The sequence below is a fragment of the Canis lupus genome, chromosome 14 (assembly GCF_048164855.1).
Source record: "Canis lupus baileyi chromosome 14, mCanLup2.hap1, whole genome shotgun sequence".
Taxonomy (NCBI): domain Eukaryota; kingdom Metazoa; phylum Chordata; class Mammalia; order Carnivora; family Canidae; genus Canis; species Canis lupus.
Window position 1 is genome coordinate 37,564,269 of NC_132851.1, and position 27,740 is coordinate 37,592,008.

Below are 27,740 nucleotides of genomic sequence, written 5' to 3' on the forward strand. Positions count from 1 at the left end.
CGACTCAAGAGGGAACATCCCGAAGGGAAACATCTGGAGAGGAGCCGTCGGAGGAAACCAGACGGAAGGTACGGGGGCTCTGGTGACCCGGCCTCGGGGGCCGTGCAGCGTGACCTCCGCGGCACAGTGTTGGAGGACTCGCCAAACGGCCAGACTCCAGGGGACGGGACACGCAGCCCCTGCTCAGCGGGACGAGTGCCAAAGGTCTTGCCGTCATTGTTTTGAAACCCACCGTGTGGACACTGACTGAGCACGTACCCTGTGCTCGGTACCGTGTAAACGCACAACCAGCCCAAACCATCTGAAGCCGCTGGTAGTGTGGGTTCCATCCTACAGAAGAGGAAACTAAGGCACAGACAGGGTGAGGAGAGCCTGGTGCAGAGCTAGGAAATGTCAGAGGCCACGTCCCGACCCACGTCACACCCCTGCTTGAAAACCACCTATTTCTGCCAAGTGGACTTAGAAGAACCTCAGCCTCCTCACCCTGACTAGGAAGACCCTGCCTCATCTGGCCTGATCCTCACAGCCCCCTCTCCTGTCCCAGTCTTCCCTCTCCTCGCGCTCCCCAGCCACAGTGGACACGACGAGCGGCTCTGCCCCGGCCGCGCCCTCCGCACAATCCTCTCTGGATCCCTGCCAGGCGGCCCAGGTCATCGCTGAGGCTCCGGCTGCCTCGGTCCCTCTACCCTCTGATGCAAACTGGAATGATCTCACTGAGGTGTTATTTGATGGTTGGCCTCCACTGTGGGGATATGAGATCCGAGAGAGGAGACCGTGCCTTTCGGGGCGGGGGGCGGGGGGGGTACTTTCAGCGCCGGCCCAGGCCTGGTGGCAGGAGGCGTGCCGACGCAGGCCAGCAGGTGAGTGAGTGCGTGCCCGTTGGACTCGGTGCCCGGCCTCTCCAGCACCGTGCAGCCCTGCACACTTGCCCGGCGAGCCTCATCCGCGTGTGCCTGCCGCGTGTGCCAGAGCAGAGGTGTGTGGCTGTTTACTATGGGTTCAGCGAGAGCGTGCTGGTCTTCCAGGGGCCTCCAGGTCCGTGTTGCCCAGTTTCTCTCTGGTCCAAACTGACCTGTTTATTTGACAGACAGAGAAACCAAGGCTGCGAGCTGCCCGGGGCGATGCAGCAGGGCCAGGGGCTCCCCCGGGATCACCTCGTCCCACCTTCCTGATGAGAAATGCCGTTCCTAAGATGCAAGGGACTTGCCCGGGGTCACCTGGCTTCTAAATTCAAGGCTGGGGTCTGGGCCTCCCTTCCGGGGTTCCTGGGCCCTTGGGGGCCCCCAGACTTGTCTGCAGTACCCTCCAGCCTGGCCACCTCCTTCTGCACTGGGGCCCACCCCGTGGGATGTGCTGGTCAATGAGCCGTCCCCAGGGGCGGGCAGATCTCCTCCAGAGAGAAAAGAAATCCCTCCGAAGGATCTCCAGCCCCACGCAAGCGTTTCCTGTCTCCAGGAGAGCCAAGGGCTGTGTATGTGCCCTTCCGGAGCAGCAGCTGAGTGAGGTGCTCCCCGGGGACGGGCGGGCCGCAGGCCTGCAGGTTCTGCACAAAGCGAGGAAGCATGATGTCACCAGAGGGAGGTAAACAGAAGGACACTTCCTCTTTCACTTCACAGGGCTCCTGCCTGGTCCAGAAGTTTCTCAAACTACAGGAGAGTTTCCCTCCCGGCCTGGACAGGGACTCGGTTCGCCCTTCTGGGCTTGCTCCCTTTGTGGGACAGAGAGGTCAAACAGACAAAACAGGTGCAGGTCCCAGAGGGGACACTGCTAAAATCCCAGAGGCTCTTGGCGGAGGGGTTTTCGCGGCTGACAGCAGGCCCACCCTATCCCGCCCCCTTCAAGGGTGGGGAAGCTCAGTCCCCAAGGGTTCAAGCAGCCGCTGCTCAGATGACTTGTAACCGCCGTGAACAGACAAGGCCCCAGTACTGTGGTTTGGGGGCTCAGGAAACTCAGCTTACCCAAATAGCTTTCTCAGTTGTGTGCCTCCGTTTCCACCATCAGACATTTCCTCCCTGGGGTGTCTAGGCTGGAGCAGGAGGGACACCACGGTTCGGTGCGTGGCAAGTCCTCTTCTCTTTGATCTCAATCCCCTCCCCGATGAAAGGGACGCTCACAGCTGCCTCACAGAGCCACTGGGAGGACTCCCGAGGCAGGGTGTGTGCAGATCCCAGCTGCGGCACCAGCCCACAGCAGGTGCTTAATGCTGCTTTTAGTGGATGGCAGGATTAGAACTTCCATAGCCATTGAGACTAGGCAACAGGTGATAAGAATCCTCTAATAGTGGCAGTTTATGCAAGACAAGCATTTGTTTTGTCTCATGTTGGAAAAATCCGGAACTCCACAGTCATCAGAGGGCCAGGTGCCTCTGATCGTTCTGCACGGCCATCCCATCACCTGGTGGTACGAAGTGGCTGCTAGAGATCCAGCCATCACATCCCAGCTCTGGGGAACAGGAAGGAGGACTAAGGAAGAGCGTCGTGCATCTGCGTTTTCCTGGAAGCCTCACGTAACGGCTCCGCACTTATTCCTATTTTCAAGAAGGACTGGGAAACGTCATTCTTTTGAGCTGGGCACGTGGCCATCCCCAGCAATATAAAGGTTCTGTCAGTAAGGAAGAAGGGGATAATGGAGATCGGGAGACCAAGAGTCTCCGACGTACCTGCCTCAACCTTGGGTTGATAAGGTCCTTTATTAACTGTGACCATTAATGAAGTATAAGGAGCTGAACATCAGAAAAAAATGAAATTAGATTTTTTTTAAATGACCCTCTTTTCCCAAAGCTGGCACGGAGAGGAACGAAGGAAGCCTCTGCCCACAGCGGCCCCCGAGCCAAAGCAAACAGCACGAGGAGGCCCAAGGCAGTGCGGAGGGCATCACAGATGCAAGGCAAGGAGGGGCTGCGTGTCACCCACCTTGGGCGGCCCGTGTCCCAGGGTGGGAGCTCCCAGGACAGCGAGCCTGAGCGCAGCGGCCTCATCGGGTTCCACAGGAGAGAGCAGCACACACCGTGTCCTTTCGGGGGCCCCCGGGCTGGGAGGGTGCTCGGCGGCATCACGGGGCCAAGGCCGCCTCCCCGGCCGAGAGAGGCCCGTGTGCACCGGCTCCCGCCCGCGGCCCCCGATGTTGCCAAAGTTGGAGTCATCGAAACCATATACGACAGGCTGATTCTTTTTTAATTTTTTAAATTTTATTTTTTTAAAAGATTTTATTTATTTATTCATGAGAGACACAAAGAGAGAGAGAGAGGCAGAGACACAGACAGAGGAGAAGCAGGTTCCAAGCAGGAAGCCTGAAGGGAGACTCGATCCCGGGACCCCAGGATTGAACCCTGGGCCGAAGGCAGGCAGCACTAAACCGCTGAGCCACCCAGGGATCCCCAACAGACTGATTCTAAGCGTATACATTTGTCACCACGGAGAGAAAAGGGCCTGATGGAACAGCAGTCGGTGGCCTGGGACACGTGGTGGCCGAGCGTGGGGGGCCACGCTGGGTCGGCTCACTGGCTCTCTGTTCTCAGGCCTGCCCACGACCCCTCGACCTCTACCCGCCCCCAGCCCCGGAGCTGACCCTTGAGGATCCCGGACGGAGGACTTTCTCGGGCCACAGGAGCGCACGGGGACCGGAGAGTCCCCACACCAGGACCGGTCTACCCGGTTCCAGTCAGTGCCACCGGGCAAGGCAGCCCCGGGTCCTTCAGCCACCATCCAGAAAATTCTCCCTGAGGGTGTTTTTCGGGCCCAGGGAAGGGGTGCTGGGGACCCGCTGTGAGCAAGGACCCCTGGCCTCTGAGCTTCTGGACCAGATAGGAGCTGGCATCTGGACAGCGGGGAGGGATGCGGGGCTTGGAGTGCGTGTCCCTGAGGAGGTTGACACTTGGGATCAGGTGACCCTGGAAGATCTCACCGATCAGGAGACTGGTGAGTAAAGACAGAGGGGGCGGGGAGAGAGGCACGCAGATTCTGGGCGGAGGAACAGCAGGTGCTCAGCCCCCAGGTGGGGGCCAGCCCAGTGGGCGGAGGAAGAGCCCCAGTGAGGCCCGGGTGGCAGGTGCAGGGGAGTGGGGGGGGGGGGTGAGCAGCCAGGGAGGAGGTCAGAGAGGAGGTGGGACGGGAGCCGGGGGTTCTGGGCCAAGGGCTGCCCCAGGCTTCCCAGAGCTGCTGGGCTGCTGTCCTGCGAGGGCAGGCAGGGCCAGGACAGGGTCCGTTAGGGGGGGGGTGGGGGCGAGGCCAGCTGGGCTCTGTCCTTTGTTTGCAAAGCAGCTAGAAAGACAAGAGAGAAGCCTCATACTCACTCATTCACCCAAGACCACCACCCAGGCCCCAACCCCGCTGTCCCAGTGGGGGGGGGTCACACCTCAACCCACCCAGCGAGGTGCTCACCGTTCAGTGGGGTCAGGGAGGGTGTGTAGAATCGGGGAGGGGGGACACCCAGCTCCGAGCTCACTGGGGGATTTCAGTGAACTGGTCCGTGACCTGGTCCCCAGCCTGTCCCTGCCTCTGAGCCCAGAAGGGGCCTCCACTTGGACCTCCTGGATGGAGGGGTTCCTGGGGAGCAGGGCTCTCGGTGCAGGAAGATTCCTGGGCAAACCAGGCCAGGGTCAGCCCAACTCTGCTCACACGCCCTCCCCTCCCTTCCCTCCCACCCCCCTCCCCGCTGTGGCTCCTCCCTGCCCAGCAGCACGTAGGGCCCTGTTCTGGACGCACTGCTTCTGCGGCTCTCTGCTGGGTCTGCAGTTAAGCCCCTCCCGGGGAGAAGGAGACCCTTCCCGGCTCACCTCAGCACCTCCATGGTCTGGCTCCACATCTGAGAGCCCCCAGGAACTTAGCACCCTGTTCTCAGGGTCACTCCTTCTAGTTACAAGTGGGATACAGCATAGGCAAGGGAGCACCTGCTAGGCCAGCCAGGCCAGTTCCAGGGAGGAGGCTCGCTGAGTGGGGAGGTGGTTAGGAAAAGCAGCATGGAAGGGTCTAGAAGGGCCTGGAGGATAAGACGCTGCCAAGCCTCTTCTAGCTGGGTGGGAGGTGGGTGTGCAGGGAGCAGGAGCTGAGCTGCCCAAGCCGGCCTATGTGGGGCCCAGAACACCATGCAGGGGTCTGCAGGTGGTCTAGAGGGCACCAGGGAGCCATCGAGGTGCAGGATATCCGATCGTGTGCATTGCAGCCAGGAGGCCTTGCCAGACCCTGGTGCCACCCCAGCCTGCTGCTCAGCTCCATCTGCACCGAGCCCCACCTCCTGCAGTGGGAGGCAGTGGTGAGGCCTGGACCCCCTGCCAGCAATCGGCTGTCCAGCAAGGGAACTGCTCCTGGGTGGGGGGCCTGGCAGGCATCTCAGAAGGGCAGTCCAGGTCAGGCCAAGGCCCCAGCTGGGGGTGAACGGGGCTCCACCAGGCCAGGCTGCGGATCTAAAGGCCAGGCTGAAAAAAAAAAAAAAAAAAAAGGCCAGGCTGGGCATGGAGGGCAGCCAGGGGGTGGCTGCCAGGAGCCCTGGATAGGAGGCAGGTGGGGGAACCTGCTAGAAGTCCAGGATAGCAAAGGTGCCCGGAGTTAGGATGCTGGGGAGTGTTGGGGATCGGCTTTGGCAGCAGAGGATCGATGCTCCACTCCGCTGGACCCCAAGGGCTCCCTGGGCCTCTCGGGACGAACGGGCACACTGTGTGGCCTTGGCTCCCAACTCCAGGCCCACCTCAGGACGCCTCCAAGCCTGACGCTTATGAAGCAGGTCTAACGGGAGTCCTGGCCCAGAGCGTGGGGTGTGGTAGGCTGGGGCGGGGTGGGGGTCAGTGGGAGAGGCACGGCCAGAGACCCTGGAACGGAGTGAGCATCCAGTAGCCTCGGCTCTGGGAATCAGCAGCTGGAAGACGCCGCCCAGCTCTAGGCCCCGGCGATCTGTGGTGTGTCATGGGCTCCCGTCCTTGTCTTGCGGAGCGCGGTGGAGACCAGATAATAAAGCACGTCAATAGTGCTGCGACTTGAGAGATGGCACTGTCATCAACCTGCCGCCCTCTCTTCAAATATCGGGATTTTAGAAAGGGCTCTGCTAAGGTCTGCGAGTTGTAAAGACGCTGAGAACTTCCTGGCACGTGTCGTTTATGCACTTCTCCGGCTGGATTTGTTTTTCCCCCACAGAATCCTCACCAGAGTGTTCGTCGGATCTACTGGGCACAGACGAGCTGGGAAGTTTAAGCCGGAGCACTGACGTGGGGAGAGCGGGGCCTTGGACGTCCTGATCCGACGGGAAAACTTGGGGAGAGAACAAAATGCTTTCGGGAAGGCCAGGCCCCAGGACTGGCCGTCACCCAACAGTGGGGGAAGTGGCGAGGCGACCTCCTGAGCAGTCGGGGGCTTGGAAGGACTGGTGGAGAGATCAGGGCACCAGGTGCACGTGGCCTGTTGGGGAGGCCGTGTTCTGCAATGAACTTCGGACTAGAGACAGCTCTGCGAGTCAGGGAAAGAGCAGCCTTCCCGGCTGACCCGGCACTTGCACTTACGGTTCTTTAAAAAAGCGGTTTAATTAGAACAGATTCAAGGTGGTTGTAGGAAAACCTCCAGGGTACACACCGAACCACGGTCCTCTTTCTAGATCCTCCGGTGTCTATGTCTGGGGCAGGGTGCCGTGGTGTCGGGGTCCCTCCTGCCTACCCTGGGGAGGAGCGCCCTGTTTGACTTAGACGCAGGCGGTGGCACGAGACAGCCACTCGGTCACACAGGCGGGGAGACGTGCAGGCCAGACCGCGCCCCGCTGGCTCCAAGCCCCGAGCAGCTCTGTGCCCGTCGGGGCTGAGCGGCTTGTCTCTGAGGAGGAGGGACACCGGGCTTAGCAAGCGCCCCCCTCTGCCAGCGCACTCGGGGGCGAGCCTGCGGAGCAGGATCCCCAGGCCCGGGCCCCGAGGCCCGCCTCTCCACCACCTGGGATGTGGCCTGGAGCAGAACCGACACCCTTTGGAGGTCGGGGGTGCGGGGACCTGGCTGACTGGTCTCTGTACCCCCGACGCATACAGTAGATGCTCAGTTAATGCCATTGTCAGGACATTGGTGAATCTGTCTCTAGATTCCCTTGTCAGAGACGCATAAATACGGGCCAGCTCTGTGCAGGAGAAACAGAAAAGCACCCGTGTCCTCCCATCGGGTTTAGGGCCCGCCCCAGCCCTGGATGACCTTGTCTTTCTGTAGCTTAACATCCTCGAATGTGCCATTTCCAGGCAAGGTCACATTCCGAGGCTCAGGGGACGTGAACTCTGAGGGACCCTCTTGACTCTGGCTCCGAGTCTGACGGACCCCCTGCATTTCTCTCAGTTGCCCCCTGATACACTCCCGTCTGAGGTTTGCTTCTGGAGCCCCAGGGCTGACGCACAAACAGAGCTGTGGGGGGAGAGGCTGGGGCTCATCCTGGGGCGAAGCAACGAGTGGCATCTGGAGTGGCACCTACAGGCCCAAGACTGGCTGCCCGTGGGACAGGCATCTGGGGGAGCCAGAGGTGGGGGGGTGCTCTGTGGGGACAGGTTTGGAGGAAGGAGAGGCACCAGGTGGTGCTGAGCATGCTCGAGGACACGTCCTGGGGCCCAGAGGTCATTGCAGGAGGCTGGGCCCGGTCCCCAATCCAGTGCCAGGGTGAGGGACACAGAGGGCACCCCAAGAGTATGCCGTGCACCCCACATGCAGGGGCTGCCTAGGAGGGTGGAAGCTGGTTCCATTGTCCAAGGAACCTAGGCTATGGTGCTGACCCCGAGGCCGGACCCCTAAGCCTAGGTCAGAACCGGGAGTGGCCAGTCCGGGGGGACATGGCCAGAGAAGAGCAGAGGAGGGGTGGGGGCCAGTGTGGGATGCCATAGGTGAAGGCTTGGGCAAGTTCCGGGGGGGGCGATGCACAAGGATGCCCCTAGGATCTCGTGCCCCCTCTCCCAGGTTTCCAGCACCATCCGAAAGGGAAGCAGGTAGGCACCACCTGCTTGCAGCCCCTTCCCCAGCCCCGGGCCACGGCAGCTGCACTCTCCAGGGTCTGACCCCCCAGGGGGAGTGGGAAACGGCTCCTGGACATACTTGTGGGGAGAGGGCCGTGTTTCGGGTACTGACAATGTCCGAGACGCAAAGCCTCTGTTGCTTTGAACTAGAGAAGGCACCCTGGGCGCCTCTCGAGGCCAGGCCCTCCCAGACCGTGGGATGTGATTCATCTGAGGCCGGTGTCAGCGTCCCGGGTCCCCCCGGGTGGGGTGGGGCGTCTCCCTCGGAGCCCCTGCTCAGCGCCTGTGGCCTCCACCCTCCCCGGGAGTGTTCCTAGATGTATTGGGGGAAGTGGGAGTGGCTCCTTCCTTCTGTGAACCTGCGCACAGCTCTTGGAAGGGCTCCAGGGCTTGAAAAGGACGTCTCGGTGAGTCAGGGGTGAATGGGGGAGGGTGACCCAGGTCCTCGGGGACCGAGCGAGTCCACTGCCCACCAGATAGCTCTGTGTCCTCCTCCCCAGGTGTGCACACACGTGCACGTGCACACTCACTCACGTGAAGAGGCAAACACACACGTGTAAGGGCACACCTGGGAATGTCAGGGGCAGCTGGGGGAGGAGAGATGGGGCCAGGCAGCCGGGGGCCTCCAGGCCTCACCCCTCCTTGACCCTGGGGTCAGCCTGGCTTTGGGTTTGGAGGTGAAGAGGGACAGAGACGGGGCAGGAGAGCCCAGATCTGAGCTGAGCTGGCCCAAGGGACCAGGCTGTGGGCGGCCTCCCAGCCTTACCTCCCGGCAGGGGCCCGGGCAAGCCCAGCACTTCCGAGCCCTTCTCTGCGGGCAGGAGAGGGACGGCCTTCCTGGCCGGTGGGAGAGAACCTGCCCTGCCGGGACTGGCCTCCACAGGCTCCTTTAGAGCCCCAAGAGGATGCATCCCCCCTCTTTTGGGAATGTGCTTTCATCGAGAAAGTGGTATTTCCAGGCTGGCCTTGGAGGCCCCCCTCTGAGTCCCCAAGACCTTGCTCTGTCCTCTCTGAGCTTCTTTCAGGACCCAGCTGGAAGCCCCGCCCCGGGTGCTGGGGCGACAGGGAGGCCACCAGCCACCCCGGGGTCTATGCCAACATGCACTACCTGTGGGGAGGCGGGCCCCAGCTGGAATTTACAAAGCACCGTGAGACCACAGCCTGGAACCCTCGCGGTCCTGGGAGCTGTGAACTTTATTGACTTTGCCCAACGTTCTGAAAATCCCTGCTAACAGAATATTCCAGTGAGGGAGCTGTTGTTAACTGCAAGCAAATGCTAGAACCAGCTGCAGAGGGGTCCGGGGGTGAGCCTGTCCAGCCAGGGAAGGCTCCGGCCCTGCCTGGAGAAGCAGGTGGGCCTCGGGCTGACCCAGGTGTGCATCCCCACCCTGACCACTCTTCAGTCGGTGGCTGACCTGCCCGAGCCTCAGGTCCTGACCTACCAAAGGGGGTGGCCCACTGACCTAGTGCCGCAGAGGCGGTTGGTGAGAGCTTCCATGCACGTACACAGAGCACTGAGCACCGACAGGGCGAGCCGTCCGCAGACTTCGCCGTCATTGCCATCATGGCCAGCCCCTCACCCTGTCCGCCCTGGCCGGGCTGTGCAGCACCGCGGAGCGTCCTGAGGAGGGGCGTGTCCAGGGCACCGTGGAGCAGGGGCGTCTGGCTTTTGCTGAGCGTCCACCTTCACCCTCAGACCAGCCTCATGGCGTCTGCGTGGCTAACCCCCCCTTGCGGCTGGTGAAGGGCGGGGCATGAGCTTGTCGGGGGTCTTTCTGCCCTTTGCACTGGACGGATTTGGGCAGCACCCTGTCTTCTAGGACGTGCTGTGTGAGAGGGGCTGAAACGAACTCTGGAGCCAGGAGCAAGTGTGGGGTGCAGGCTGGCTCCCTGGTGGGAAGCCCCAGGGCAGGCACGGAGGACACGGGTCTCGTGGTCAGTGATGAGGCGTGAGAGGTGTGTTGGGGTGCACAGGGTCGCTCTAACCCCAGGTAGGGGAAAACGAGGAGGTGGGTGCGGGAGGGCTTCCTGGAGGTGGTGGTATCCAAACCAATGTAAGGTGAGCCAGACTTATCAGGGAGTAAAGAGGAAAGAGCACCCAAGGGCAGCAGGAACCGCAGGGGCAGAAGAAAATGACCTTGAGTCACCTTAGGCCCCTCTCGAGTGCAGGTGACTGCCTGACTTCCTCCTTTCCACCCGTTTCCTGTTAGCTGCCTATTTTTACTTGTCTTGATTCCCGGTCTGGATGGGTTCAGACCGTTCTCGCCTCTGTCCCGCCCCAGTACCCAGCGGCCAGCCAACCGACCCGTCGGACAGGCCTGGCTTCCCTGTTTCCTGTGGAAGTCACCTTCTGTCCCCATTGTCTCAGCCCGCCGGCCGTCTCGGGGCCTGGCGTCTGGACAGGTGCATGGTGTCTGCAGCTGGGGAAGTACCCTCAGCATTGTCTTAAACACAGGGTGCTCCAGAAATAGACAAGACCGTTGGCTTTCTCTTTGGTCATATTTACAAAGACTATGCCCAGTCGTACCGCGGGCGCTCCTGCCACCCCCTCCCCCACCCTACACTCAGGTGGCCGCTGCTCCCGTCCTGAACGCCCGACACTTTTCTCCACCAAGGTGCATTCTGTCCACGCTTGGTCCTTGCTAATGGGTGCCAGAGCCTGTGTTTTCCTGTGACCCTATTGTTTCACTCAACACAAGGTCAGTGAAACCCTGCTGTGCAGCTGGACCCTAACCAATGGGCAGTGGGACTTTATTCTCTTATTCAAATACTCCTTGTGCACCTATTAATTCGTGCCAGATGTAGGGCTAGGCCCTGGGAACTGACGTGCACAGCGCAAAGGGCCTGCCTGGGGTCCCCCAGCCTGCCAGCGCCGGGCTCGGTCCGTGTCGGGGCAGGTTCCACTCCAACCCCGTGCATCCTGCCCCCCTCCGCCCCAGAACTGTCAGGTATGACGGTTGCCCGCACACAGTAGACAATAAACGTTCACTATGCAGAACTGAACGTGGCCATTTAGGGGAGGGAAGTACTGTTACTTCCATTTTGCAAAGGACAAAATTTAGCATTGACTGCGTGGTGGTGAAGCCCGGCTGGACCTGAGAATCGCCGAGGATCCCCGTAAGACCACAGGGCCCGGGCCCGGCCCCACACACACGGTCCTCCACCGCTCAGGGGGAGGGCCTGTCGGCCGTGTGGCCAGCGTGAAGGGTGGCCCCATGCACCCTTCAAAATCCTGTGAGATGCTGAGCTCGGAGATTACGCAGTCTCCCAGTGAACCCAGCGGGTAGAATTAACCAACATGTGGCTTCCTCTTATTTACGAATATTCTAAAGAGAAAACTATGGGGTTTTAGACACTTAGACACTTAGACACTTAGACAGTGGGGTTCTAGCTGCTTAGGGCCGCAGCGGGCTGTCTGGGCAGGCCAGAGGCGCTTGGTAAGGTGGCCCCGCCTGAGGCGTAGCTACAGTGACACCCAGCAGCCCCCGTGCCCTTTGCTGTGACACCGTCTCGCCGGATAATGGCTTGGGCTTCGCCTGCTGTGCAGCTGTTCTGTGTGCCACCTGTTGGAGCTGCACCCTGGCTCTCCTACGGCTCCCTGTCCTTCCCCACCCTAGGGCAGGGAAGAAGGGCCCAGCCCCAACTGCTGCAGTACCAGAAGCCATGTACTAGGGCACGCATGTGCACACACATGCATGAAGCCAGAAGCTCATGAACCAGGACACACGTGTGCACACACACATGCATGAAGCCAGAAGCCCATGAACCAGGGCACACGTGCACACACACACATGCACAAAGCCAGAAGCCATGCACCAGGGCACACATGTACACACACACATGCACGAAGCCAGAAGCCATGCACCAGGGTACACGTGTGCACACACGCACACACATGTGAAGCCAGAAGCCATGCACCGAGGCTCACATGTGCATGCACATACACACAAACACACACACAGCCTGCAGGATGCCCTCTTGAGATGTCCACAGGCCGGTCAAGGTCATCTGTCCCTCTGTGGCCCCTCTGCCCCCCCGCCTGGTCCTTCTGAGATCTTCCTATGAGCGAGGGCCTTCTCTGTGCTGGGCTCTGTGGCAGTGCCAGGGACCAAGCAGTGGCCGTCTCAGCTTCAGTCCCTATTCCGGAAACTGACAGACCAGCGGCAGGCCAGAACAGGCCTCTAGAGGACGGTGTAGTCCATCCTGGGCTGGGGGTATGGGGGCCGTCACCTGTGGGGCCACAGAGGAGAGCCTGGACGCACGCCTGCCCCCGGCCCCAGGCCTGTGCTACCCAGCCTGCCTCCCGAGGGTGTCTCAGTCTGTGGCCTCCACACTCGGCACCCACTGCCCACCCAGACCCCTCGCGCCCCTTCCTGACGACCATAGAACTGGCATTCCATTTCCTGCCTCTGCCCTGAACCCCGGAGCAGCCTTCTCAAATACCTCTCTGGCCCCATTTCTTTCCTGGGCCAAGTCCTCAGCCACTTGCCACCATCCACAGGACAGATGCCAGCCTCCTGAGCCTGGCACCTGAGCCTTTCCCAACCTGGCCCCTGCCCCCTCTCCAGCTGTCTCTCTCCCTCCCCGAGGAGGCCCTGTTCCGGGGCCAGCGCAGAGCAGTGGGCTCCACGGACCTGTCTCACCCACTCCTCGGCTGCAGGGCCCACATACTCGCTCGTCGGGGGCTGCGCACACCCTGCAGTCCCCTCTGCCCGGCCTGCCGTGTTCTCCAGGTCCTCTCTCCCTGGAAGATGCCTCTTCACCTTCGTGGTGGGCCGCAGGGGTTTCTCATCTTGCCAGAGCCCCTCACCCTCCCCAGAACACTGCTCTGACTCCACTGTGCCCCTGCTTCCCTCTCCCCCCTGGGTACATGCTTGCTGCCCTGGGTGAGGGCCGGGGAAGGCTTGTATTTTATTCTCTGTGATCCCAGCTATCATCACATACAGTAGGTGCTCAATAAACATCCCAAGAGAAGCGAGGACGCTGCGGCGCAGGAGGCAAAGTGGCTTCCCAGCTGGTGACTTCAGACAGCTTGCATCTGGAAGTGTTCGTATCTGATTTCTGCGTAGTGAACGTGGTCTCATGACATGTTGGCCTCCTCACTTCCTGGAGAAAACTGTTTATTCAGACTCATGTTTTTCTTTGTTTACAGATATGTAAACTTTACCAAGAAAAGGCAAAGCCTGGCTTATATTTTCACATGCAAAGCCAGCTAGCCCTCAACTCAGGATTTTTGTGAGGAATAAATTATTTATATGTTTAAAAACCAGTTGTAGCACCGCAGCTCTGTGCTGATGGAGGAGACAAGCGGCTCGGATCCTTTCGGGAATCTTCATCTCTCAGGCCCAACATACATGGAGCAAGGAAAGAGGGAGAGAACTGCCCTGGATCCCAGCAGGACTAATTTATTCAAAAGAATAAATGGAAAACTTATACAAAAGAATATAGAAGAATTTCCATTTATACAAAAGAATAAATGGAAAAATACTGCATAGGCAAACATCTGGTGAAGAAAATGAAGGAAACCTGGAGAAATGGCACAGGCGGAGGCAGCCTGCCCTTTGGAAGCAGCGCCAAGGGGAGGCAGAAGGAGGTCCTCCACCTGCAACCGAGGCGCGAGCAGGGCTTTCAGGAAACCTCGCTGGAGGCTGACCCAGCCTGGCAGGGGCGGCAAGAGGACACTCCCTGGGGCACTTGGGCCCTGGAGAAAGGACAAGAGCATAGCTGAGTCCCAAAGGCTTAGGGGAGAGATAAGAAGAAAAAGAAACAAGTTTGTGATGCCGCATCAGAGGCCAGGACACTCCCTCCGCGGTCCTCACCCCGTGTGCTCCACGCCTTGAATTCTTTCTTTGTCTGGAGTTAAAATCCGGGCCCTGCTTCTTTCTGTTAGCGTTTTCTGACGTGCCCTTGACCTTCGTTTTGCTTCGAATCATCTGATGGAATTTTGTTTTAGGTCCTTTCCTTGTTACCAGCATCTCACTAGATTTTGTATTCAGGTCTGTTGTTCCACTGGAAGGTTTCACACATCTGTGTGAAAGTGTGTTCATCCTATATTGTAAAGTAAAAGCACAACACGTTCCAAAGCAGTCTGTTTAGTACCAGCTCACAGACGTAGGACTAAATCCCAAATGTGTGTGTGCGCACGTGCATGTGTGTGTATACAGCTGTTTATCAAAAACTTAACTGTTTGGGGCACCCGGGTGGCTCAGCGGTTGAGCATCTGCCTTCAGCTCAGGGCATGAGCCCGGGGTCCTGGGATCGAGTCTCGCATCTTGCAGTCTCGCAAGGAGCCTGCTTCTCCCTCTGCAAGGAGCCTGCTTCTCTCTCTGTGTGTCTCTCATGAATACATAAAATCTTTAAAAACAAACTTAACTGCTTATGCTGTGTGCTGTGCGGTTTTTTGCCTTTTGCTTATATGTATTTTTTCATGAACATGTGCCACACGCACACAAAGAACTACAGTTTTAAAAGGAAGAGTCAAATAATTTGCAACCAGCTTCTAAGGCAGGCGCCTTCGGCCCAGGGTGTGACCCTGGAGTCCCGGGATCAAGTCCTGCATCGGGCTCCCTAAATGGAGCCTGCTTCTCCCTCTGCCTGTGTCTGCCTCTCTCTCTCTCTCTCTCTCTCTCTCTCTCTCTGTCTTTCATAAATAAATAAATAAATAAATAAATAAATAAATAAATAAATAAATTTAAAATAAATAAAATTAAATTAAAAGAATAATTTATCGAGGTGAAATTCCACAACGTAAAATTACCCTTCCCGAAGTCGACAGCTGGTCATTGTCTAGCACACTCACAACGGTGCACCCATCCCCCTATTTTTGCCTCTATCCTTTACGGCTCACGATTTTCATATCTATTTTCTCCTTTGCTTTTTACAGTAATCCTGAGAGTGAGACAGAGCAGCAAGGCTGTTCCTCAGCATGGGGGGTGCTTACAGCGAGAGCCGCTGTGCAGCAGGCATGGCACCAGTGGGCTCTCCAGCCTGGCCCGCTGTCCCCTCCCTGACCCCAGCGTGGGGCAGGCTACGCCCTGTGCTGACGGTCTTGTCGGCCAGGCTCCACATGCTCCCCCTCTCCCTCACCGCACTGTCCGCCTCTAGGTGACCCTTATGCGGCTTTTCCCCCGTGCCTTTGCTGGTTATCAGCACTCCTGTATCCCATCCCACCAGTGCTCTCTAGAGGATGGGGTGCTCCGCAAGTGCTGTGCACCTCTCTGCAGTGTGAGCCCTGGGACTCCCTGGGCAGCACAGAGTGGGGATGGAGCCAGAAGCCCCCTGCGGAGGCCCTCTGGCCCTTCTCTGGGATGATGGTGAGGCGCAGAGGAGCAGGACCTCCCGGCCCCATGCACGGCCAGAGCCAGGCCCGGACCCGTTTCTCCCTGGAGTTCCTTCCTCAAACCCACCCTTCCACCTCTGGGAGGAAAAGGGACGGGGCTCCTGCCTGAGCCTTGCTGGATCTTCCTGGCGGCTGCCAAGTGTTTACCTCCTCCAATCCTGACCACACCCCGCGTTATTTGAACAAACAGGAAATCGCCCAGGGCCCCACTGAGGAGCTTGGCTGCGCCAGGGCTCACACAGAAGCCAGGCTCCAGCCCAGGTGCCCGGAGCCCAGGGCTTTGCTGCCTCCCTGAGTGGCTTGTGCCTCCAGCCTGCTTCTGTGAGCCTCTCCTGGGGGGGGCGGGGAGACCACGGTGACTCCACTCTGCCCTGTGCTGAGGCCACCCACAATGAAAACACCACGGACAGCCTAATATGAGCAAAATCTGTCCTTCTTTTTTTTTTTTTTTTAAGTCAGGGACTGTAACTCCACCTGACGCTCACTGATGAGATCCGTGGATGCCGGGAGGCCTCCAGACCTGCGTGAGAGCCCCCGTGACCCACGCCCAATAAGTAACTTAGTAAGCCAGGCCCACCCCATCCCCCATGTGATGTGACATTGCTCCGGTCCTCTGCTTCCCAGGCTGATGACGGATGCTTTACAGCATTATCAAGCATTTGAGGTTTTTAGAAAATGAATCCTAGATTATTAGAACTAGAGGGGTTCCTTTGGAATCGGTTCCCTCTTGGTTTTACAGAGGCATGTGCGGGGGTCCAGGGCGGGGAAGGGATGATGTGCGAGGTCAGGGCGCAGGCAGTGCGGGGCGGGGGAGGGGGAGCCCGCCTGTGGCTGGGCTGGGCCGGGGTCCCCCCAGCAGGGTCAGGCCAGGCCCGCAGCTCCTCCCCGCCCCTCGCAGGCTCCACCCCGCCGGGGTTCCTGCTGAAGGTCGCTCCACCTCCTGCTGGACAGGGCCAGCAAGGTTCACCGCGCAATTTATTAACCAGGAATGGATCTTTCTAGGCTTCCCCAGCAGCCTTTCCTGCGGTCCTCGCCCGGGACGCCGGAGGGCTTCCAGGAGGGCTTCCAGGAGGGCTTCCAGGAGGCCGCGGCAGCCGGGGCTCTCCACGCCCCATAGGGCGGGCCCGGGATCGCCGGGGGCAGGTGGCCTCCACGCCCTCCGCCCGGGAGGCTGGGCGCCCTCACCTGCCACCTGGGGACCCCGCCCCTTCCTCCCCCCGTTCCCTGGGGAGGGGGATGCCCGCGGGGGAACGGGGCGGGGGGGCTGCGCGCGCACACACCGCGCACGCGCCTGGACCCGCGGGCAGGTTCGGAAATGACGCCCTCCCGCCCGGCCCCGCGGCCGCCCTCAGGCCCCGCCCCCGCGAGGCCACGCCCCCAGGGATCGCCCCGCCCCCGCCAGGCAGCGTTCAGGCTCAGCAGGCCCCCGCCCCCGGAAGGCCACGCCCCCAGGGATCGTCCCGCCCTATCAGGCCGCGTTCAGGCTCGGCAGGCCCCGCCCCCTGCAGGCCCCGCCCCCTGCAGGCCCCGCCCCGCCCCGCGCTCGGCTCTGCGCGGACCCGGCGGCTGGCTGCGCGGCGCGCGGTGTTGGCCCAGGCGGCGCGGGGCCGGGGTCGCGGCCGGGGTCGGGTCGGGTCGGGTCGGCGGCCCGAGGCGCCCGAGCATCAGGGTGCGCCCAGCGGGCCGGGCCGCCGAGCAGGCATGGCGGAGGCCGCGCCGCAGGCTCTGGCGCTGCCCTCGGGGCTGCTGGAGCTGTGCGCGCTGCTGGGCCCCTCCCGGGACAGCCTCCGCGGCCCCGAGCAGGTAAGGGCGGGCGGGGAAACTGAGGCGGGGCGGGGGCCGCCGCGAGCAGCCTGGGGAGGAGCGCGGGCTCCGGGGGCGCCGTCCAGGTGCGGCGTTAGGGACGCTCACCTGGGCGGGGCGGGGGCGCCTGGGGTCGCGGCCCCGACGGAGGGCTCCGTCCCTACCCCGGTTCCTCCCTGCGCGGCGGGCGCTGCTCCAGGCACGGTCGGCGTCCCGAGGTCTGGGGTCTGGGGTGTGGGGTGTGGGGTGTGCGGGCCCCTGGTACGCGCCCGGGGCTTGGCCGCTCTGCGATGAAACCTAGCGGTTTGTCTCCCTTGCAGAAAAAGCATCGCCCCCCCCTTCCTCTCTGTGTCCTGGCGGCCAGAATGACAAACCCTTTTCCCGGAAAGCAGCAGTTTGGGGCATTCTCATTTTCTGTGTTTCTTTCCTGTGCCCTCACTTTTTCTTGGTTCTGCACCCAGGCTTTTTTTTTTTTTTTTTTTTTTTAATTGGGTTGTGACTCTCTTTTTTCTCCTGGCCCGGGACGTCCATATAACTGTTTGTGGCATTTTTCTTTCGTTAGTGGCAATCCCCCGAGTACTCCAAGATTCCCAGCTCTGCCGCCTGGATAGTTGGGCAGGTCCTCTGGTTCTGGACCACAGCAGGGAGAGGCGCAGGAAGGCACCTGAGTATTTGGGGCTGCAGCGTTGAAGGGTTGAGGTCATCAGGAGAAGCTACGTGGTGCTAACATTAACTGGACAAATGTCTATTAGTGTCTCGGTGGTCTCTGACTTTTTTTTTTTAAGATTTTATTTATTTATTTGAGAGAAAGAGAGCTCACATGCAGGGGGGATGGGGCAGAGGGAGAAGCAGAAGCAGACTCTCCGATCAATAGGGAGCCAGAGACAAGGCTCCATCCCAGGACCCTGACCCTGGAACCCCGGGATCATGACCTGGACCCCGGGATCATGACCTGAGCCGAAGGCAGACACCTCACCGACTGAGCCATCCAGGTGCCCCATCTCCTTGACTCCAATACAAGGCCCATTTCAATGGTTTCTGCATTTCCCTCCTCCTTCCTTCCTCCCCAAGCCCCCATGGTGTCTGTATATCTTTTTGACCTCTGTCTCTCATCTACTGAGTTGTCTCCCTGCCTCTAGTTTGCCAAATGGCATTTCCTCCTTTTTCTTCTCATAGGAAATGACCTGGTTTCAGTTGCTTCTTGGGTGATTTCAACACATGTGTTGGTTGCCCCAACGAGAGACGTGTCCTGAGAGTAGGATGAATCAGCTGGAATGTGCACGGTGGTGCTTTCCCGACCCAAGCAGGCTGTGGCTTTCCCAGGCCAGGGGGGCAATTTGCTACTCTGCATTCTGATGATTATCCTTTTTTTTCCCTGCATGCTGATTCAGTTAGGGGTTCCACAAAGGGTGGAGAGCAAATATTTGGAGTGGGAAAAAGGCGGCCTTACAAGATGGGTCCAACTTCCTGGAGTGAGCGTCCTTTAAGGGTGATGTTGACGTTACAGTTAACCAAACACATGACTTCACTTGGCTACTTTTACTGTATAGCAATTCTATTTCCAACATCCTAGGCTTTTTTTTTTTTTTTTTAATAACTTTTAAAATCACCATGTCTCTGTCCTTGAGGCATTTCTGCTTGGTGACAGTGAAAACCCACCCAGAGGTATGAGAACCATCCTACTTAATGTTAGGGTGGTTAAGGCGTCCTAACTTTTCATCTCATTTCTTAGACTGGGTGGTTTTGTTTTGTGAGGACGGTGACGGAGACAGCTCTGTCCCCGTGTGAGTTTCTGTGCTTGGTTACATTTCCCTCCACTCTCTGGTTACCGTGGAGAGTAGGAGTGGGGTGTGGAAGGATCCACCACTAACCCATCCGGGTGGTAGGAGAGCGCCAAGAGCACTGTCCATAGAGTAGGTCACTAGTGTGATTCTCGCGTGTGAAGGCGCATCGTAACGGTATTTAACAGGGAGCATCCTGGCTTTCACTTTCTAGAGCAGCACTGTCCACCAGAACTTTCTGAGTGATGGCGCCAGTGTTCGTCTGTGCCATCCAGTACAGCAGCCACTAGCCATGCGTGGCTACCAGCTGCTTGAAGCCAGTGGCTAGTGCTACTGTAGAACTGGCTTTTAAATTAAATTAAATTAAATTTATTTTAAATATTTTATTTATTTATTAGAGAGAGAGAGAACACACGGGCAGGGGGAGTGGGGTGAGGGGCAGAGGGACAAGCAGACTCCTCACTGAGCAATGAGCTGGACGTGGGACTCGATCCCAGGACCCCAAGGTCATGACCTGAGCCGAAGGCAGACGCTTCACTGACTGAGCCACCCAGGTGCCCTGATTTCATTTAATTTTAATTAAATTCAATTTAAATAGCCACATGGCTATTACCTGTGCTGGACAGCACAGTTCTACAGCACTAAAAACAAACAAAAAACTATTGTTTTCTGTTTTATTTCACAAATGATGGCCCATCCTGTGTGAATGCCACTCTACAACCTCACAGAAGTAAATCTGTGACATTATGAATTAGGGTGTTGTGTGTCTTACTTTTTTATTAGCTCTGGTTTTTTGGACTGAAATGGTTGTTACTGTGTAGGGGTTAGCAAGTCGGTGTCTGCGAGAGACGAGCAGGAACGACTCACGAGTCTGTGGAAACGGACCTTATCTTGCCCCGTAGGGGAGGAGGGGCAGTTGCAAACTGGAATCCAGGCCTGTGCTCTCAGGAATTTATTCTGGTTACACAGTCGGACATGTGCACTTATGTATGGCAGAGACTGCTCGCTGCTGCCTTTGCTCAGTGTGTGGGTGTGATGAAGAACTGAGAGCACACCAGCCACTCCTCCGTAGGGAGTGGGCCAGGTATACTACTCAGTCGTCCCCGTGTGGCACCGTCCAGCTGCGACAAGGAAGTCAGCCACACCGTGGGCTTAAGTGGGGAAAGACACTAGTGGCACCGTTAAAAGAGGGTGATTGCATCAAAGGGGAAAAATCATATTGATAGAGAGATAAGAAAGGAAAAGACTGAATTTCACACTGTGTACGGGGTGTTAACCACCCTTTCACGGAATTGGGAGAACCTTTCCTTTCTGTTTTTTTTTTTTTTTTAAGATTTTATTTATTTATTCATAAGAGACACAGAGAGAGAGGCAGAGACACAGGCAGAGGGAGAAGCAGGCTCCATGCAGGGGGCCCGACGTGGAACTCGATCCCGGGACTCCAGGATCACACCCTGGGCTGAAGGCGGCGCTAAACCGCCAAGCCATCCGGGCTGTCCTCCTTTCTGTTCTTATTTCTTTTATTCTTCCTATAAGGTTGCTAGCTTTTAAACATGAGACTGTATGGCTTATCCGATCAGAAAAGACAAGGGTATACGTTCAGAGGAAAAACAGATGTGTGATGAGCTGCTGAATGCCAGGTTGGCTGAATCTTGGCCGTTTTACTTTAAGTGGCTCCAGATAAGCGAGAGGTAGTTTATTCCTTAGCGTGGTGACGTATCCCTAGAGACTGTGCTCTGAGAGATCCCGGAGTAGATGAGCAGATAGATGAGCAGCATCCACCGAGAGCCATCTTCTGTGCTGAGCCAGGGCAGGTGGAGGTGGAAGGGGGTGCTCTAGGAGGTGAGGGGGGGTAGGTGGAGGGAGGTGGAGGACGGAGGTGCTCCAGGAGGTGAGGAGTCAGGAGCCTGATGGCCTGGCTGCAGGGGAGGAAAGTCCCCCTCCAGTGAGGGTGAAGATGAAGAAGTGGATCGGGGAGGGGACTGGGCACATGTCAGGCAAGGGACGGGCAGGGACCAGCACCACAGGGGAGAGCACCGCATTGGAACACGGCTGCTTGTGTCTGGAGAATGAGAGGGTCAGTCATGCATGGCTTTGGGGACACCCTGGCTTTGGAAGCAGGCTGGCCTGCTGCTCAGGTGTACAGTCCAGGTCGTCATCCTGCCTGTGCCACATGCACACGTGTGACATGTACATGGAATACACAGTAATAACGGTGACGTACGGAAAGACTCGGTTTTCATTCTGGTGGAGGGACAGATGGTCTGTGACCCTGATTTGGGCCCATCCAGGGATCTGCGGGGGTCAAAAGCTGGTGCCAGGTGGCAAGAGCCACTATCTATTGGGGCAGGTGACAAGGTCACGTGTGCTCTTTCAAAAGGGGATGCCCCCCCCGCCCCCGCCCGTGTGAGCCTGGATGGAGGTGCAGGTGGGTGCTCTGGGCCCAGCGGGAGGAGGCGATGTCATTCAGGACAGACACCTCGAAGGATTAGCCCGTGGAGAATCTGTACCTGCTCTGAGCCACAGGTGGGGCTGGGGCTTGGTTTGGAAATGTGCAGATGGGGTGGCGGGAGCTGGGGGGGAGCTGCCTTTCAGAGGCCCTCCTGAGGCCAGTGGCCCTGCTGGGTGGGCTTGCAGATGGGAGTGAGGAGCAGGGGCCCGAGGGCCAGCTCTGGTGACCCGAGGGGCACTGTCTTTATCAGGGGAGCATGTGGGTGGAAAGCTCAGGTTTTAGGAAAATCAGCATGAACTTAATGTTTGAAGCTGCACGTTTAAAGGACCCACCTGAGTATGTCAGGTATGTAGGAGGCAGTTGGGTGTGGCCTGTCTGGGACTGGAAAGAGATCTGACCTGGCAGCGGGACTCTGGGCACCGTCCCCAAGGGAGACACCACGTGAGTGTCTGAGTGTTGAGACTGCCGGCCAGGCCAGGCACTTGAGGACGATGGGGCAGGGAGTCAGCACTAGGGGAGGGGGAAGCACAGCCTGCAAGGAGGGAGGTGTCTGTCCCGCCACCTGGATGTCAGGGCGGAGGGACTGAGCAGAGGGGAGGTTGCAGGAAAGCGTGCCCAGCCTCCACTGGTGTCTTGTTTTATGTGAGGAAGGCGTGGACTTGCATACTTTCATGGGTATGTAGGTCCGAACTGCTGGGTTTTGATAGGAAGGTTTTAGAAAGGGTTTCTGTAACTCAAGACACGGATTCCTTTTGCGCCTGATACACAGAGATGCAAAAATCCAGTAATATGGATTTCCCGTGTTTGATCGTTGTTCCTCCTGGTATTAAACTTTTTTTTTCCAAATATAAAGAAATTGTTGCCTGAATTTAATTTATACAACATAGGGCCCCCGGGTGGCTCAGCAGTTGAGCATCTGCCTTTGGCTCAGGGAATGACCCTGGGGTCCCGGGATCAAGTCCCACATCAGGCTCCCCCCAGGGAGCCTGCCTCTCCCTCTGCCTGAGTCTCTGCCTCTCTGTGTCTCTCTGGTGAATCAATCAGCATAAAAATAAGCTTCTTGAGTTTAGAGGGTACTTCCTGCCGCAGTTCCTTGCAGGAATCCTCTCCAGGGTAGGAGGAGATCCCCTGGGGTCCCACGATTCCTCCTGAAGCTGTGATGCCCGCCCTTCCTTTCCAGCCAGCGACAATTCCATTTCTCCTGGTGACAACCGGGTCCTTCCTGATGCCGAGTCCCTCTGAGATCTTGGACTACCCCGTGCCCACCCGGCCCGGCCTCCTCCCCCCTTCCCATAGGCTCTCTGTCTACTGGGAGCTGACCGCCTGCCGCTGGGTCACAGCCTGGGGACCCCCCCCCCCCCCCGGGAGCTCGGGATTGGCCACACTTCTGCTCCCCAGAATGAGCTCCCAGGCATCGCGGCCACACGGAGCGGAGGTCGGAGGCAGAGCCCTGCTCTTTCTATCCTTTGGGAGCGGGGAGTGAAAAGGCAAAAGGTCTTTTAAAAATCTGGCACCCAGTTAGAGTTTAAAAGCGTTCAGGCTGGACGACCCCGATGTGCAGGTCCTGGGGGACCGTCTGGTTGCGGGAGAAAGGGCGCGTGTCTCCTCTGCAGCCGGCAGTCCTCTCACCCTCTGTGTGTGTCCCCAGACCGCCTGTGACAAGACCCCTGGGCGAATGGCCCAGCTGGCGTGGGGCGTGGGGCGGCAATCCGTCCACGCTGGGCTGCGCAGTACACGGGCCGCCCCACCAGCCCGTGACGGCCCGTGGGGCCTCCAGTGGGACGTCGGGGTTGGGCCCTCCACCCGCGACCCCAGCCCCTGGGAGGGCGCCCGAGGAGGCGGTGTTGGCCGCTGGGGCCTAGCGGAGCCAGAGCCGGGTTGGAAGTCAAGGCGGCCCGTGGCCTGGGCTCTGACTGTCGCGTGGTGTGGCCCGGGGCGGCCGAAGAGCCAGTCCCTCGCCATGGTGTGACTCACCTGGGTGCACGGTCTCTGGGGCCCTGAGGCCACCTCCGTGGGGTCCTGACCGTGGGGGCCCCTGGCAGGTGCGGATCGGGCACCCGGGGATGGGTAGAAGGGGAACACGCCGAGGCCAGGCTCGGATGGAGGTGCGGCGGAGTGAAGGCAAGCGCCGTGGGTGACCGTGTCCCTTTCTGCTTCAGGCCCAGCGGAAGGGGGTGGGCGGCCCTCCTCTCGAACCGGAGGTTCTGTCCGTGTTTGTGCCTCCCTTCGTCACTAAGGAGGACAGTCAAACGGCCAGCGCCCCCTGTGCCACCCTGAGCAAGACCAGGAGGCGCTCGTTCAGAAAGAAGAGGGACAAGCCCAAATCTGAGCCCTGGAAGGGCCTCCCTCCCGAAGATGTCACTGTCCCCAACGGCGTGGACCTGCTCGCCCTGCCTCAGCTCTGCTTCCCAGGTATCCTCTGCTCTGCTCTCCAGCCGCACCCACCGCACTTTCTAGAAACCAAGTCAGGAAAGTGTGACAGCCTGGGGGGCTGGTGTCCCCTCACAGCCTCGAGGTCCAGCCACGGGACTCGGTTCTCTTAATCCTGGGGGTTTGGGAGCTACAGGGTGTGTAGACCACATAGCACAGCCCCCCTGGTTTGGAAAACTGCATCCCAGACGAGGGGCTGTTGGGCTGGCCGGGCCTCGTGGTTCCTGGATGTGCTTCCCAAGGACCCTCACCCTCGACGTTCGGTCCCATCTGGCAGGTGGGTCAAGGTTAGCCTGCGGCATCTCCTGCGGAGCACACTTGGGCCCAGCTCCCCCACCGCACCCCAGGGCCCCGCAGCCCAGATTGGCCCGGTCCTGGCAGTGGCAGCCCTCGTGCTTTCCTTGTCCTTGAGAAGCGCCAGAGTGGCTGATGGCAAAACCCCTGCTTTCCCGTCCGGCATTCCCTGCCTGGGGATTCTGTTGGGAGTGGGGTCTGTCTCCTGGTCCTAGGTTACGACCCGGGGACAGTGGGACACCCTTGCACTGCCTCCCCCGGGCGCACCCCAAAGGGTTTGTCTGTGGTTGTCTCACATTCCTTCCTGCAGAGCACAGAGGGCGGCGGAGGGATTGAGGGGCGCAGGGCCGATGGCACCTGGCCGTCCCTGTGCCCCGGCTGGCCGTGCAGGGACAGGTTCTCCAGGCCCTGGGGTAGCTCCCCCGGGCTCGGAGGTGGGTGCTACAGGCCGTGACGACATCTCCTCTTCTCTCTCTGTCCACAGGGGGCCTATGTGTGGCCTCCGAACCGAAGGAAGACTGTGTCCACTTTCTGGTGCTGACGGATGTCTGTGGGAACAGGACGTACGGCGTGGTTGCCCAGTACTACCGACCCCTGCACGTACGTGACTGCTGCGATTTCCCTCTGGAATTCATTTTAAGTATTTCTTACTATTTTTGCTTTTTTTTTTTTTTAAGATTTTATTTATTTGAGAGAGAGACAGAGAACGTGCATGAGTTGGGGGGAGGGACGGAGGCAGAGGGAGAAGCAGGCTCCCCGCTGAGCAGTGAGCCCGACGGAGGACTCGATCCCAGGACCCTGAGATCACAACCTGAGCCGAAGGCAGACGCTCAACCACTGACCCACGTAGGCGCCCCAGTATTTTTTATTTTTGCGGGGATGCACATCACACAACCACCACCATTGGAATCGTTTTAGCGTCAGGGTGCTCCATACACTCCCAGTGGGGTGTAGCCCCCACCACGTCTGGTCCAGAGGCATGCGTCACCCTGAAAGTCCGGCCCCCCGGCCCCATTCGTCTGCCTTCTGCCCCCACTGATTGCCTGCGCTGGACGCCTGCTGCCGGTGGACCAGCCTGCGGGCGGCCTCGGTATCTGGCTGCCTCCGCTCCGTGGGCCGCATTCAGAGTTCGTCCTGTGGGGCAGCGGAGCCTCCGTCCTTATGGCCGGGTCGTACCGTGTGGTGTGTGTATGCGCCGGCTTGCCCACCCACGCATTCGCCGAGGGGCCCGGGGGGTTTCCGCCCCTCGCCTTCTGTGTGGGGTGACAGGCTTGGGCCTCTCGAGTGGGACTCGGCCCTCACCCGCCCGGGCAGGGCCAGGTGTGAGCTGGCCGGCCTCTGCGGAGCTCACAGAGCCCCTGCGCACCTTAAGAGGTGCCCACAGGGTTTCCAGAAGCAGAAAGGGCCCTGGTGCTTCGTCCGGGGACGTCTGTGAATCCACGGCGAGGGGAGGTGGCTGCCCGGACTTCCCTCCCCACTCTGCCGTCAGAGGCTGGGGCAGTTATCTTCACGGCTGTCACCCTGAGTGTCGGGGGGCATAAGGCGCAACTGGACAGGCTCTGACCCCTTGCGTCTGTGGGGTGGCATGGACGCGCCTGACGGGCTTCAGAAATAGGTGGGAGCCCAGCCTTCCGCTGACATATGAGTGCACGACCTCGGGGTCTGGACCAGGGTCCCGGGGCAGGCGGTGCACAGCTCAGGGAGGACCCCCTCGAGGCCGTGCAGTGGCGTTGACGGCCTGCCCGGCTGGGTTAGGTAGGGGTGGGAGACGAGGGGGGAGCCGAGCCCCAGCCCTCCCTGGCAGGCACTTCCAGCAGTGACATGATGAGTGGCTGGATCGTTCAGGAAGGTGCTCTGGGAGCTCGTCTGTGAAGCGACTGTTAAGAGAGGCGCTTACGTTAAATACATCCTATGGGGTTTACTCATGCCTGAGTGTTTTCGGGGCGCCCCGGGCCCCACATGCCGGCCTCCCCTCCCTCCCCGTGTGTCCAGTGACCACCCAGGCCCTGCCCCATGCTCCCGTCTTCCCGTGGACTGAGCTCCTCCTGGGGTGCAGACGGCACATGGCTGTCCCAGGCCAGCCGCCCACGTGTGTGCAGCCCAGTGCTGGGCGTGACCCTCCCGCAGGGTTTTCACCCACACGACAATGAGCGAGGTTGGGAGCTGTCAGTGTCACCCCCCTTGACAGATGAAGAGGCAGATGGTGGCACAGAGAGGACGGTGACCCGCCTGGGGGCCCCCAGCACACTGATTTGAGAGTAGTGGGTGTAGATTCAGCATTGGGGCGACACAGACGGCGTGCCCACCGCTTGCAGGGCCCTCCCCATACCTGCCTTGCACGACCCTCACGTCTGCAGCGTCCCCGTGTGACACTGTTCTTGCAGCTTCCCTCCCTGTTGAAAAACCCCGACAGCCCTGCACTGGGGCCAGACCGTGGCTCCCAGCAATGTGGCTTCTGGAATCCTGGCTCCACGTGCCTCCTCCAGCTGAGACACACACACACACACACACACACACACACACACACACACACACACACACGCTCAGATGCTGCAGTTCTCTTCCCTCCTAAGCAGAGCCCGTGGCCCGTCTGCGTCTACCATGTTCTTACCGCGCGCCCCTTCCTGCCGGGGTGGCGAGCTGCTCCTGGGCTGGGACGCGTCTCAGCGTCTGCGCCACCTCACAGGTCACAGACAGCAGGCACTGTGGGGGGCCTGGCAGGGACACTGTGGAGGGCTGTCGGGGAGCAGGATGCTGGCCGGGCTCCTGCCCCCTCGCTGCTGCTGTGGTGCTCCCACCGCTGAGGGTCAAAGCGTGGGGACCGACGGGCGGGAGGTGACCCGGGCCTGTTGTTTCCTCTCCAGGACGAGTCCTGCTTCTACAACGGCAAGGCGCACTGGGAGCCGTCCTGGCCGACCGTGGGCGTGGCTGGCTGCTTTGTGCCCTTTGCGGTGTGCGTGGTCTCCAAGCTGCCCTATTACAATGCCCTCAAGGACTGCCTGTCCTGGTGAGCCCGGGGGCCCGGGGGGCGGGGGGCTGACCCTGGCTTGGCCCAGATCCTTCCTGCAGCTGTAGCGTGTGGGGAGGTCGCCCGGCTCGAGAGGAGGAAGCCAAACTGTGGGAAGTAAAATTAGTAGGGAGGATGTTATGTTTGTCTGGTTCTTTTAACAAAGACGTCCACGAGAACGCACGCTCCTCCCGGCTAGTGGAGGCCGCCCCGGCCGTTGTTCCTGTTGGGTTCACGGACCGTTAACAAATCCTCTTTTTTTTTTTGGGTGGAATCTTCAAGTGCCTTAATGCTGGTACTGAGCATTTTTTTAGCCTGAGCACGTTGAGAAGTTTTGAAAAATCCAGAGAGCATTGGGTCAAATGCGCTGGCCGGCCGCCTGCCGTCGGGGGTGATCGTGGCCTGTGGACGTGGTCCATCCCCGGCCACACACGCGCTGGCCGCCTTGTTTTCATTCTCACAAAATCATAGCCTCGGAATTCGCGGTGGTTTGCTTAAAGATAGAGGCGGTCAACAGAGGTTTCCCCATAATGTCATAATACCCACCAGCCACCCCTGGCAAGTCGCAGGCTTCTGCAAAGACTGTCATTTTGGTTCTCACACCGTGGTCAGTGGGGCGACGGGCAGGAATCCATCCCGGCCAGCCTCACGAGCTTCGGGACTCAGGTCCTAGCACC

At 59.5% G+C, this 27,740-nt stretch overlaps 1 protein-coding gene and 1 long non-coding RNA gene across 5 annotated transcripts in view; both read left to right on the forward strand.

Moving 5' to 3' along the window:
• Positions 1-257: 257 nt before the first annotated feature.
• On the forward strand, positions 258-14,329 carry LOC140603912 (uncharacterized). The gene is made up of 2 exons (XR_012006927.1): positions 258-3,917; positions 6,126-14,329. It is a non-coding gene; the product is annotated as an uncharacterized lncRNA (long non-coding RNA).
• Positions 14,330-16,945: 2,616 nt separating this feature from the next.
• Positions 16,946-27,740, forward strand: part of DENND3 (DENN domain containing 3) — a 50,146-nt gene continuing 39,351 nt past the window's right edge. For 3 of the 4 annotated variants that reach the window (XR_012006928.1, XM_072774668.1, XM_072774669.1), the window contains exons 1-4: positions 16,946-17,099; positions 23,492-23,744; positions 24,541-24,656; positions 26,921-27,063. Coding sequence is in view for 3 of the 4 variants with exons in the window: in XM_072774668.1 (XP_072630769.1) it covers positions 16,998-17,099; positions 23,492-23,744; positions 24,541-24,656; positions 26,921-27,063 (614 nt within the window). In the remaining variant the exon portion in view is untranslated. The remainder of the gene's footprint in view (positions 17,100-23,491; positions 23,745-24,540; positions 24,657-26,920; positions 27,064-27,740) is intronic. The other variant, XM_072774670.1, reaches the window with a different exon arrangement.